The following is a 13,435-nucleotide window of genomic DNA, read 5'->3' on the forward strand; positions in this document are numbered from 1 at the left end:
CCTTTGCATATAATTCTGATCTTATTGAATTAGTCCATTTAAGAGCTCTATCCTCCAATGTTTCCAGATACAATCTCAATTTTTGAGTTTTTAATAAGTAAACATAAGATCTAAAAACAATCTCAAATTCAAAGAGAAAGGTTTCCGGATCTTATGACCTCAAAACTTGAAATTTTGGAAGAAAATATGGAGGGATGTTCTTCATGTGCACACTTCCATCAATATCTTGAATGGGAAATTTGATAGGATCTTCCTCATTGTCATCATCGCCATCAATTTCTTCTACATTCTTCGCCATCTTCTTCTTCTACCTGCAAAAGTGAATGATGATATGGCTCTTACTAGACCATGTGATCAAATGGGGGGTGTTTTGGTGTTAGAAACTTTTGTTTTTGTTCTTATGATTGACTAAAAACTATAATGCAATGCAATTTTCTACTTTTGAAATTAAATAGGCCTAATGAAAATAGTTTTTTTGTTTTTGCAAAACTAGAAAAAATGAATCAACTAAGGAAGAAAACAATGCATACTTTGACACCTCCCTAGAAACAGTGCCAAAAAGATATGAGCCTTGGTATTGCAACAATACTGTTGCAACTCCCAAGGCTACCGACTTTAATTATCTACCCGGGGTTCATACAAACTTAAGAGGTATCAGCACTCTATGTGTGGCATGCAATGTGTCCTTCCTTTGTTGTCGTGATGTAATGGAATCCATGTTATGAAGTCAAATGCTAAACTAATATGAGAAAATGAAATGTTCAAAATGGAACCTTAACCTATTGCAAGAAACAAAGTACAAGGAAAGAAATGGAAATTCAATCCTAAATCACACGATTTCCTAGTTAGCTACCAAGAAAATATTGTTTGCAATAATGCCAAATTATCATGAACCAAATGCTACTATATAAGCATGGAAGTAAGAAGCATCAAAAATCACTAATGTTTAAGTAAGGGACTGAAATAAATATGTTTTTGTCTTTTTGTCTTTTCATCCAAAATCAAGTATGCAAACTAATTTCCTTTGGTGATGTGGTGGTTGAATTAAGGATGTTGGAGGTTGGATGGAAGGGTTAGGAGATGGTTGGATGGTGTGGGAGACCCCTGGGAGCCTTTTGGTGACTTCCTAGAGGTTTCTCTCAATTTAGCCTCAAAACACATGATTTCAGGAAAACCTAGAGGAGTTACTAGAAACCTACATGATGATCCTGTACGAATTACAGTGAACCTATAGGATACAGTTGAGAGAAAAATTTGAGGTGTTCGAGGTGATGGGAGGCCTAGGAAAGGTGAGTGATGAGTGGAATGGAGTGGAAAAATTCCTATGATCACTCAGAACTCAAAACCAAAGTTGGGAGATGGATGGATTTGCTCAAAAAGCTTAGAGAAGTTTCCTTGTGAAATGATGAAATTAGTGAGTGTTTAATGACCAATAAAATCAAATCCAAATTGGATGGGAAATTTTTTTTATTAACTAAGATGTCTTAGGTCCCCATTCCAAGTGGAAGCATTCAAACACATCTATGTTAACCCATGCAAAAAAAAAAGCATTACTAGTCGAAAATCTAGAAATTCGAGAACTAGTGAGCTAGTAAATCTTAAAAAATGCCTAACCAAATCAAGTGAAAATGAAATGGGGTAATTTTTGTTATGAACTATAATGTTTTTGTGATCTAATCCAAGTGGAATCAAGTCAATTGAAGCTTGTTATCATGCTCTAAAAAATAGCAGAAATTTATTGTTCTTCGCTAAAAAGGAGGTCTAGCAATTTAGATTTGGGAATAAGAAGACTAATCCAAGACTCAATGATTATTATGAGCTTCCAAAGATTTTCCAAGGATGAAATAATGACTTTTATCCTAGAAAAGAAGTTACATGAACCATTTAACTCAATCCTACAACAAGAAATCATTAATACTAAATGCAGAAATAGAAAGAAATAAAAACTAGAGATGCATGTGAATAAGCAATGAAAAGAATGAAATAAACTGATACAAAAGGGTTGTGAGGCTCCTGGGATGACCAAGCCCACAAAATCTTAGATCCCTATGGAGGAGAACAATATTTAGAAGCTAAACATGACACAAATACACATTATTTTCATCAAAAGAATTACATCCTTCCAAGAAAATACAATGGAGCTATGAAAATACAAGCTCTCTCCACAATAACACTAATGAAAATATACCCCTAGAGGCATGTTTGACTTGGTACTTATACAAAATTATTAGGAATCATTCCCCATGAATGGAAGAAGTTTTCCCCACCAAAATCCCTTGATTAGTGGATCTAGTCCCCAATACTAGGAATTTGCATTAAATGGTAGGGAACACATTCCTAGATTCTCTCAATCATTCCCTAGAGAAATTTTGAAGTTGGTACTTATAAAAAATAATTAAGAATAATTCCCATGAATGGAGGAATATTTCCCCACCAAAATCCCTTAATTAGTGGATCTTCTCCCTTGATTGGTGGATCTGCTCCCTTGATTAGTGGAACACACTCCTATATTTACTTGATCATTGGAGTTCCACAATTTGTGCCATAATTCCATAATATATTGTTGAATTATTATTTATTATTGATCCTCTAGTAGTAGCGAACAAGTCCTTAAATTATCTCCTCCTCCAACTCTTCATAATCTGCCCAATATTCTCATAATATTCCACAAAAAATAAATAATATTAGGCACAAATATTCAATTATTCATAAACCTTCCTAATGAATATATTAAAGTTAAAAATAAATTATCTAATGAAAAAAGAGAGGTTTAATGTGCTAAGGGACGGTCATAGGACTTAATTTATCTTTTAAATTAGAGGCCCATCAAACCCTAATTTATGTATAATTTAAATGCCCATCAAATCCTACCGAGAGAATAGTGTTGAGGAGGCTCATTATGAACAATTTGTTGCATGTTTTGCTACTTCATGAAATAATTATGGAGGGGACTTAGGAATCTTCCCTCGTGCACCCTTTGCATGGGTTGGCATTTTCTTCCCAGGATGCAGATAGGAGGTCTGGTATGCTTGCTTCTGGATGGATGAACATAGATTTTAGTCAGCTTCGTCACCCCATAGATCTTTAGATATTTATTTTTTCTCTCTACACCTAGTCCTTGAGTTTTTATTTTTAAACATATATGGCCCCTTAAATAAAATGGATCAATTTTGGTAAACTATTTTTTTCTCTTCCAATCATCCTATGTAATCCATTGATCCTTGGGGGTGAATCTAAATTTCTTACTTGGGTGAAGGGAAGTTTGGAGCTTTGTTGCCAGATTAATCCTTTAAATGATTTTTTTCATGTAAGATATATTAGGTTTTTCTTTTAGATATTCATCCTACAAATATTCTTCATACATGGTGATATAAGAGGGCCATAGACGAAAGGATTTCCTAGGGGCTTAATCAATTTGTCATTGTGAGATAATGGGTAGATGAAAGATTCAAACTATGACAATAGATTATTTGAAGGTGAAGCTTAAACCATTGTTTTATTCTCTTTGATATTACTCAAGCTCCTCCAAAGAATGCCAATCTATTTAAATTAAACCCTCATTGGCTCAAGGATCCATCTATCCTACAAGATATAAAAAATGTATGGATCCCTCTCTCTAAAAATGACTGAGAACCTTCCCTTCTGCAATTTCAATGAAATCTAAAAAGTGAAGGACCAACTGCCATCACCTTGGAAAATCAATAGCATGAATCAAACTCCATGTTTTTTTATAGGTCATAAAAGCTACGCTTGGTTCCCTTTAAGAAGGAGAGTGATTTAGAATGCTCAAAAAAGAACAACTTGAAGAAGTAAAATTGTTGGAACTCCATAAGTGAAAAATTTACCTAGATAAGGATTGGAGGATGAAAATAAGAGCCATCTTGATTCAAGTATTAAATGAGAACACTAAATTCTTCCACCACTATGTAAATCACATTAAATCCATCAATATAATTTGGTATATAGTTAATGAGGATGGTTCCTAATCTTCCACCTTCCAAGAGATTACTTAGGAAGGTACTAATTATTTTGTGAATCTCTATGGGGGGTTGGACAACCAAGCCTAGACCATATTCTAAGAGTGGAAACATATTTTCCTCATTTTGTGGATGAAGAATACAATGAGGCTCTAAATGAGGAAATTTCAATGGAGGAGCTCGGATCCACCATTCATAGCTTCCAAAAAGAAAAATGTCATAGGTTGGATGGCCTTCCTATTGAATTCTATAGTGGCTACTTCAAATTTATTAGAGAGGAGCTCCTGGAAGTGGTGGAATACTCTAGATCTAATGTGAATATTTTATCTCCTTGCAACACTACTCTCATTTCCCTTATATCAAAGGTATAAACCCCTCCTCCAATGATCACTATATACGTGTCTTTCTTTGCAATGCCATATACAAGATCATACCTGAAATCTTAGCCTAGTTCCTCAAAAATCTTTGGAACAACATATGTTGTAAATAATTTGGGTTCCTCACGGGTCATAAAATACATGATGAAAGTGGTCTAGCTCAAGAGGGAATCCACATTATTGATAGCGTCAATCAATTGTCTAAATGCGCATTTATCAAGGAATTAGATAAGGTAAATTGGTTATATATAAGACTAATTCTACTACATTTTGGCTTTCACCACTTGTTTGTAGCTTGGATCCATTGTTTTATCTCCTTAGCCTCTTTTTCACTAATTATGAACAGTACAACTTCGCCTATTTTCACTTCAAGTGAAGGGTTGTGACAAGGATTCCTTGTTTATACTCTGCTCTTCATGATGGTGGTAGAATGTATCAATAAAATTATAAATGGTGCTCTTTCTCATCTTCTCTTCAAAGGAATCTCTCTAGGAAATCAATGGACACTTTGAAATCTTTTTTTTACGAATGATATTCACATATTTTGTGAAGGACCATTTAGAGTTTTAGATGCCTTAAACTTATCTCTAGATTTGAGGCTATAAGAATGGTAATTAAATGAATCAAAATCCTAGATTTTATTCTAGGGTATGGAAGAACATGACAATATCCAATGCACAATGTTTCTCTAGGCTAGGGATATTTCAAATGGTTTAATATACCTAGGTTTTCATTTGAAGTGAAATAACTATTTAAAATAGGATTAGGTTCGGATGATAGCAAAATTTCAAAAATGAATATCTGCCAAGTGCTTCCTATGACTCTCCTGAGCTAAAAGGTTCCTACGATAAAATTAATTATTAAAGAAATTCCCAATTTTTGGGCCACTCTCGCCTGGATAACGAAAAGAGTTCTTAAGAAAATCAAGCAATTCACCCTTTAGTTACTCTAGTCTAGAAATAAATACAAACACATTTTTACAATGACAACTTGGAAATATTTTACTTTGTTTACCTATACTCTACCATCCAAATTCATCCCACCTCCATGTCTAACTAGATAATATCCATTAAAAATCATCTATCTTAATATCCACTAAGAAATCATCTACCCCAAGTTCTATCATATGGAAAGCCATCGTAAATGAGTACCCTATTATTTGCAATGGTTGGGTTTGCTCTATTGGACATGGGGCAAGCTCCAAATTAGGCAATATCCTTGGGTGGGTAGTTCGCAAAATGAAACTCTCTTAGTGGACCTCATTCGTGTGAAAAAATCACTTGTCAAACTTGTGATTTCAATGAATCTGTGCAAGATTCTACACAAATTAGATCTAAAAATAAAGCATAAAACTTTTCAAAAAGTCCACTACTTATATATATATATATATATATATATATATATATATATATATATATATAGATTCTTACCACATAAATAGTCTTCATTACAAAACGATGGCTTATCCACATGCCTAAAAACCATAACTAACTTCATGAAACTTGTTCATATGACATTTTTTAAGCAATCAATTTGTTTACAAAATGAGAAAAGAAATATCTAGTTTTGAAATAAATCTTAATCTTTGATATGTAATTAGTCATAAGGATAGTAACAAATATTTTCTGAAAATTAACTACAATATATATATAGAATATAAGCAAATAGTTTAACAAATAAATTAAAAAATATATAACATAAAAATATTAATATTAATAGATTAGAGGCACAAAAATTGGCTTTAACTTGGTTCACAAGAATGGATTTGGAATAAAAGGTATTTTTGAAAGATTTAAAAAGGTTAAACTTTATCAAGCTTCATACAAATACAGTTATCACATCCTAATATAATGCACATCTTCATCCATACAATATTAAGGCTACCCCAACTTAAATGCACATCTTCATCCATACAATATTAAGGTCGCGCCAAGTTAAATGCACATCTTCATCCATACAATATTAAGGCTGCCCCAACTTAAACTCAACTTTGTGATGAACCAAAACATATTAAAGAAAAAAAAAATCAAAATTCATAAAATAAAAAGAGGAATGTAAAATATATTAAGCCAAAAAACCTTAAAAAATAGTAATAGTAAAAATGAGATAATAAATTAAATCAAACCTCCATAATGTCCATGTCTAACATATACATTAGAACTTCCCTCACCAAATTGATATTCGGATCTAATCATTAGAGTGTTCATAAATAAGTTGCACATTATAGGGAATCAAAATGTTATTTAAAAATCCCTTCCATGTTGATAATAGCTTCCTAAAAAAAAGTTATTTAAAAATTACTCCAACCTTAATGATCGTTTCTAATCAATTACATCAACTTTATCAAACTTAAGACAAATACAGTGATCACAACCTAATATAATGTAAATCTTCTTCCATACAATATTGGGTGCTACCCTCACCTAAACTCAATTCAGTGATGAAGCAAAAGACATTGAAGAGAGAAAAAAGTTTCAAAACTATTCAAAACTCATAAAATCAAATCAGGGATGTAAAATATATTAACCCACAAAACCTTAAAGAATGGAAATCCTAAAAGTTAGAATAATAAATTGAATCAAATCTCCCTAATGTCCATGTCTAACACACTTGGGTATTTTATTAAGGAATTTAGACTTCTGTGATCCATAACATTGTTTAGATAATCTTCGGCAAAATCACATAACCAATCTTTTGTCGACGAGTTTCGAATAATCTTCGGCAAAATCACATAACCAATCTTTTGTCGACGCGTTTCGAACCAACCAGTGTGGTTCATCGTGAGGACAAGTTTATCTAGAATTGCACTCACCAAATTGCTATTCTGATCTAATCATTAAGGTTTTCATAAATAAGTTGCACATTATAAGGAATCAAAATGTTATTTAAAAATCTCTCCCACGTTGATAGGTTTTCATAAATAAGTTGCACATTATAAATCACAAATGTTATTTTAAAAGTTCCTCACGCTTTCCACCGTGAATACATGAAAATAATTCTGGTAAATCCAATTTGACCGGAACCAAAAACATTGACAAACAACTATTGTGAATGTAATATCACAGGCGAACAAAAATTTCACGGAGAGGGATCTCCTGTGAGATCGTTCCCTGCTCACGACTTTTCTTCAAAGACTCCCACATTTGGAGAAAATCTTCTGGAGGTTGCAGTTTCACTTGTTTGAGCCCAGGAGCTATTTGAAGAAGGCAACCCAACAAACGAAGTACTCTCGCATCGTATTTGAGGATATCTATCTCTACTAATTGAAGATTAGCAAGTGGGTACGTTGAAGCTGGTGCAATTGGATCTCCTTCTGCATCTTCCTGCGTTACAAAGTATAAAAGTCATATATATATTATATACCCCAACATGCACTCTCAACAATAATGACATCTCAACAATAATGGCGACAGAATAGGAGTTTCTCACAATAGAGGATTCCGGGATTCTGTCATTTATGATTAAAGCAAAACTCTTACGGATAAATCTGAGATGGAAGCGCTTCTAACCCCTATTGACATTCATCAGAGGAGTTATTCACTTACCAGAATCGACAGAAATCCCTACTGAAGTTCATCAAAAGAGTTATTCACTTACCAGAGTGGGCTGTCCGTGCAGGCGTAATCGCCGAAGGTTAGGAAGCCTCGAGAGCAGGTTCAGCAGAGGCACCGTCATCATTTCTCTCCCATCAGATGCAGATCCAAGATGCATGGTAAGCACTTTCAATGACCTAAGCGTACCCATGAATTCAAGAAATCTGTTGACAGACAAGTTGTATCTTTCATGCCAATCTGGACTCAACGACAACTCAATCAAATTATTTCCACGCTCCATTTCGAATCCGTGGATCCTTGAGGATAGCTCATAAAATCCCATTCCATTCACTGTCAAATCTTCTCCGTACGTGACTGCCTTCAGAGTTTGAAGTTTAGGGCAATTGACTGTCAATCCTCCCTCCCTAAAAACATATAGAACTAAATCTGTAATGCTTTGAGATAAAATGACAGGCCTCCTCAGGCCAGAACATCTACACAAATTCAGCTTACGAAGAAGTGGGCAATGCAAAAGAAATCGTGCTAAGATGTCGTCTGTCATTTCAATATCGGTGAAGCTCAACTCAGTGAGATGCTTGAATCCCGCGAAATCAGTTGGAAAAGTGGTGAGAATACAGTTGTCGAGTGTAAGATTAGTGAGACGACTGCATAAGAAAAGGGAGGGCGGCAGGGTTTGCTTTTGGTAGCAATATTCGAGAGAGAGATGTTCCACGTTCTTCTTGGCAACCCACCGCATCCATTCCGACACGCTTTGCTGTGTAAACTGCCAAGGGTTAACAAAGATTTCAGGAATCCACATAGAGAGTTTAGGACCCCACATACTGTGAATGTCTGCGGTGAGTGTAAAGGACTTCAGATCCGATGAATGGAACCGCAATACGTCGAATATTCTATTTTCCACAGTTGACAAATCATATGTGGTAGGCGCTTGATTCGGTGATGAGACACGATAGGGAGAGAGGATGAGATGGGGTATTCCTCTGTAAAGGAATCTCCAGCGACGAGAGAGGACAGAGCATTTGATGGCATCTATAATGGTGAGCTTAGAGAGGACGAGGGAAAGGACATCGTCAGGGAGTGCAGACAATCTATCGAGAGCCATTGCCATCACTATAAAAATGGGCCAAAGATTGCTCTTCCCTCCCACGGACGGAATACAGCGCGATTGGATTGAACAAGTGCTGCAGTTAGAAAGCTGAGCGAGAACCTAAATTGAAAATGGTAAGAAATGAAACAAATATTTATAAGACTTCCAAACATCTGCATAGGTTACTAGATCTAGATTGGGGTATCTAGGTTTTTTTTATGCCATAAACTATGGCGCCATTACATCATTTTTCGTGTAGTTTTTGTGATTTATTTTAAAATTATATTATTATTATTATTAGGTTGGTTTTTAGGATCTAGGAGTGGTCATAATGGGATGTTATTTCCTCTTCATATTTTCAAATTTATGGAGAGACATTTTTGGTTCTTGTCATAAGGGTTAAAGAGTAGGCTCTGGGCTATCATTTTTACCATGCCTAGGATCAATTAATAAGGACAATAAGTTTATTCATTTTATTGAAAGGGTTTTCATAATTAGAAAAAGGCAATTCAAACTTATAGAAGATATAATCCTTTTCACCCAAATATGACAATAAAATTTTGTGCAAGATTGTGATTTTTTTGTTTAACATATATTTTTGAATGCATGAATGCACTTAGCAACATGAAAAACTTTTAGGGCATTCGAATTCTATAAATTAAACAACTTAAACTCAAATTTTGGTTATAATTAACCAAAAGAAATGCCTTGAGAAAAGTCATTTCATCACTACACCATTATAAAATATGTTTCAAAAATAATATAAAACTTTAAATTAGTTTGGTCATCATAGAATTACTTATTAAATTAATAAATAAAATGGTTTTTTTAATGTCTTTCAATCAATTTTGCCAAAACCCCTTAGGTATTTTTTAAGAATCATCAATTTCAGTTAGGTTATTTTTTGTGATTTTTAAATTAAACATATTTATTAAAATATTTATATACTTAATATTTGATAAATATAAATAATAAATATAGTAATTTTTTTTTTGTAAATTATATGGTGTGTTAGTTGATATGTTTCCTTAAGATGGGTGAAGAATACACACTTTACCAAAAGTTCTCGTTAACATAAGTTTATGTACTCTAAAAATCTTCATGGTAATTTTTTTCTTCTATTTATATATTATTAAGTTAATATTTATTCTTAGAAAAAAAACATTTTATATCTAATTTATCCTTATCAATTTTTTAATCATTATTATTATTCATAATATTTTATACCGATATAAAATAGTTTAGTCTAAAGAGCCCACAGATTAGTCCCAAAAATAATCGAAATTCTCGCAAGATTATAATAAAATCTGGCAAATTTTTTTAAAAACGTTGGTTATCACTCTCAAAGTTGAGGATTTTGGGTGCAGTAGGGTTTCTGAATGGTGATGAATCCATTTCCACCATCAAATAAGTGATTAAAACATTCCAACGTTATGATTTTTTTTTTTTTTTTTAAGAAACGTGGGCAATAAATCTATTGTCCCGGTGAATTTGTGGTGTGAGTAGACAAGGCCATATAAAATTAACACTTAATTGAAATATAATCAATGATCTTTTAAGGGTAAATATTGTATTTCCTTCTAAATTGGAATATACATGGATATACTAAATATACTAGGTGAGTCTTTCACTAAGGAAAGATAACCATAGAGAGGCATAAGAAAGCATTATTAATAAAAAAAAATTAAATAGATGATATATATATACTAATAAATGGGCCAAATTACCTAGGAGAATGAACTACATAGTCATAATGAAAAATCAACCAGAACACAACAATACTAAGCTAAGGGATTAGAGTTGGCAGTGGTAGCTTAAATAGAGTCTTCAGTGTTACCAGGAGTGCTACCTATTAGGGAGGAAGGCCAAGATGTTGGTCATTACATCCAAAGCATTATTCAATATCCCTCAAGTGACGATGAAGGTGTTGCACAGTGTGTATGATGTCATACTGTTCCTGGAAGTGGTCCATTAAAATTATTGTTGAGAAATGGCAGCAAGAAATTATAGTTTAATTTGTCCTTGATTTAAACTCGAAATTAAATTTGAATTCTATTCTCATAGCAACTTAAATAGTTAAATTAAGTTTATTAAACTTACTTAACTTAGGAAATTTGAGTTGGAAGTCTTTATGTCATCATGTGTATGTTCTCCCTACATTATAGCAGTCCAGTGTGAGTTAATTATGAGCTGTAAAATAGAAGACTATGTTTCATTAGCCAGTTCAGTTAAATTAGTTCTCAAACTGTTTGAGAGAACTAATAGTGAGTTAACAATCAATGGTGTCACTAACAAACTCCACCAATGCTACTCTAGTTAACTGAATATTTACTCATCAAAAACTCATGCATGTCGATTCTGAGAAAGACCCAGTTGAGACTAGAGTGCAGGGACAATGTACTACTTGTTTTAGATTTTTCTAAGGTGCATTGATAGTGGTGCATGCATTCAGAAACTTTTTGTGAAGATATTGCACAATTTTTAAAGGCTTTATTTCCCTTTAAATATGAGCCATCCTCCATTGGAATTACGCATTGGAATAGAGACTCGGAGAGCTTTTGAAGAATATAAGATTTGGCCTTGAGATTCCTTATGAGTTGGAGATTGAGTTTGCTGAGTGCTGGGATTGTTTTGGAGATAAAAATCATTGTAATTTCATCTTGATTTTCTGGATTACTGCAAAACATATAGTAGTTTTTTGAGTTGTTGCTTTCCCTGGATATTTATTATGTTATGTGCGTTTGATTATATGCCTCTATTGATTATTGTTTTCTCGATGTTTATGGGCTTCCGTCGTAAAGAGTAGAAGTAGATTCTTATCTCTTGGTTTAGAAAATTACATTCGCTTGTGAATCTACAGGATTTTCTACATGGTATCGGAGTATTGTTTTTTGGGCCGATAGTGTGCAGAGTAGATCTGAAACATTTTGTGAAAATTTTTCATAGACAAATTTCAAATCTGGATTCCTTTGGAAAAGATACCCAAATTGAAGAAAAACATCGGCCGAATCAGAGTTTGGATGAGGGAGGTATCATTGATTTACAATTAGCTCTCTAGAGGATATCTTGAAGTTTTGAGTTTCTAGGTTACAGGTGAAAGTCGAATTTGCAATACATACTTTAGGATTAGAGGATAGCATTCCATGGTTTGAGGCTTCTGTATACCTTGGAAGGTAGCTTTAATTTCATAGCTTGAAGGGGCAGGATGGAGGCTGTGCTAGAGGACAATGGCTTGAAGGAATTTCTTAAACATGCAATTCCGAAGGCAACAACTACTGATTCCGAGAACTTTGCCGAGTGGAAGAAGTGTGTGGTGAAGGCAAGGCAAATAATCCTTGAGGGAGGTTGAGATCATATTGTCTCAAGTCTCCATGGAAAGGAAACCATGCATTCTATGTGGAAAACATTTACGGACTTGTATCAAAATAACAACGATCAAAGGAAGTTGGGACTAAAGGATAAACTTTGTAAAATGAATATGGAGAAAGGCGAGATGATTCCAACGTACTTGAGCAAGTTCACTCAATGTCAAGATGAACTTGGAAGTGTTGGAATCACGGTTGCCAAAGATGATATGGTGAGCCTTTCTCTTCTTGGACTTCCAAAGAGTTGGCATAGTTATCAGGACACTGTGAATGGTTGGGAGAAGCTACTAGATTGGGAATGAATATGGTCAGATATTATGCAAGAGGAGATCAGGAGGAAGGGAAGTGTGCCTTAACGATTGATGCTAGGAAGGAGCAAGGTAAAATTTGCCATTCCAAATAATATTCTTGTCATGGAGGTAAGAGGAAGGACATGATGAAAGTTAGGTATGCTTGAACAAGCTGATACATGCGAGGGTTGTACTTTGGGAAAATAAACCAAGTATTCCTTTAGAGAGAGACACATTCGAGTAGAGTCTATTCTAGAGAGAGTCCATTCAGATGTGTGCGAACCATTCTCAACAGCATCCATGGAAAAACACAGGTACTATGTTATATTTGTTGATGACCATTCGCGTAAATGTTGGGTATTTTTTATGCAAAAAAAGAATAAAAATTTCACAAATTTTTGTGAGTTCAAATAATTGGTAGAGAAAGAGTCTAGCAAGAAGGTTAAAGCTCCATAGAATGATAATGTTGGTGAGTATGTCTCCAAATATTTTAAGAACTTTTGTGCAGCGAAAGGGCTTAAACAAGAGTTGATGACACCCCATAACCCTCAACAAAATGGGGTTGCCAAGAGGAAGAACGGGAGCATAGTAGAGGTAGAAAGGGTGATGTTGCATGATCAAGAGCTACCACTACACTTGTGGGCTAAGTCATTAAACACAACGATTTATGTTCAAAACCGTAACCCGCATAGGGTACCTGTGATGAAGACACCAGAGGAGGCTTATTCTAGTAAGAGGCAATATGTTTGTCACATCATTATTTCTAGGTCATCGGTTTATTTCCA

The 13,435-nt window shown here is 34.1% G+C and overlaps 1 protein-coding gene across 1 annotated transcript; it reads right to left on the reverse strand.

Moving 5' to 3' along the window:
* Positions 1 to 7,220: 7,220 nt before the first annotated feature.
* LOC149141102 (F-box/FBD/LRR-repeat protein At1g13570-like) lies at positions 7,221 to 9,016 on the reverse strand. The gene is made up of 2 exons (XM_089451156.1): positions 7,952 to 9,016; positions 7,221 to 7,677 (listed from the first exon to the last, which is right to left on the reverse strand). Exons 1-2 carry the CDS (start codon positions 9,014 to 9,016, stop codon positions 7,414 to 7,416), a joined length of 1,329 nt encoding a protein of 442 aa, XP_089307282.1. The 3' UTR covers positions 7,221 to 7,413.
* Positions 9,017 to 13,435: the final 4,419 nt, after the last annotated feature.

This window comes from Pinus tabuliformis, chromosome X (assembly GCF_031772625.1).
Source record: "Pinus tabuliformis cultivar Carrire ecotype Pingquan chromosome X, CPIR1, whole genome shotgun sequence".
NCBI lineage: Eukaryota > Viridiplantae > Streptophyta > Pinopsida > Pinales > Pinaceae > Pinus > Pinus tabuliformis.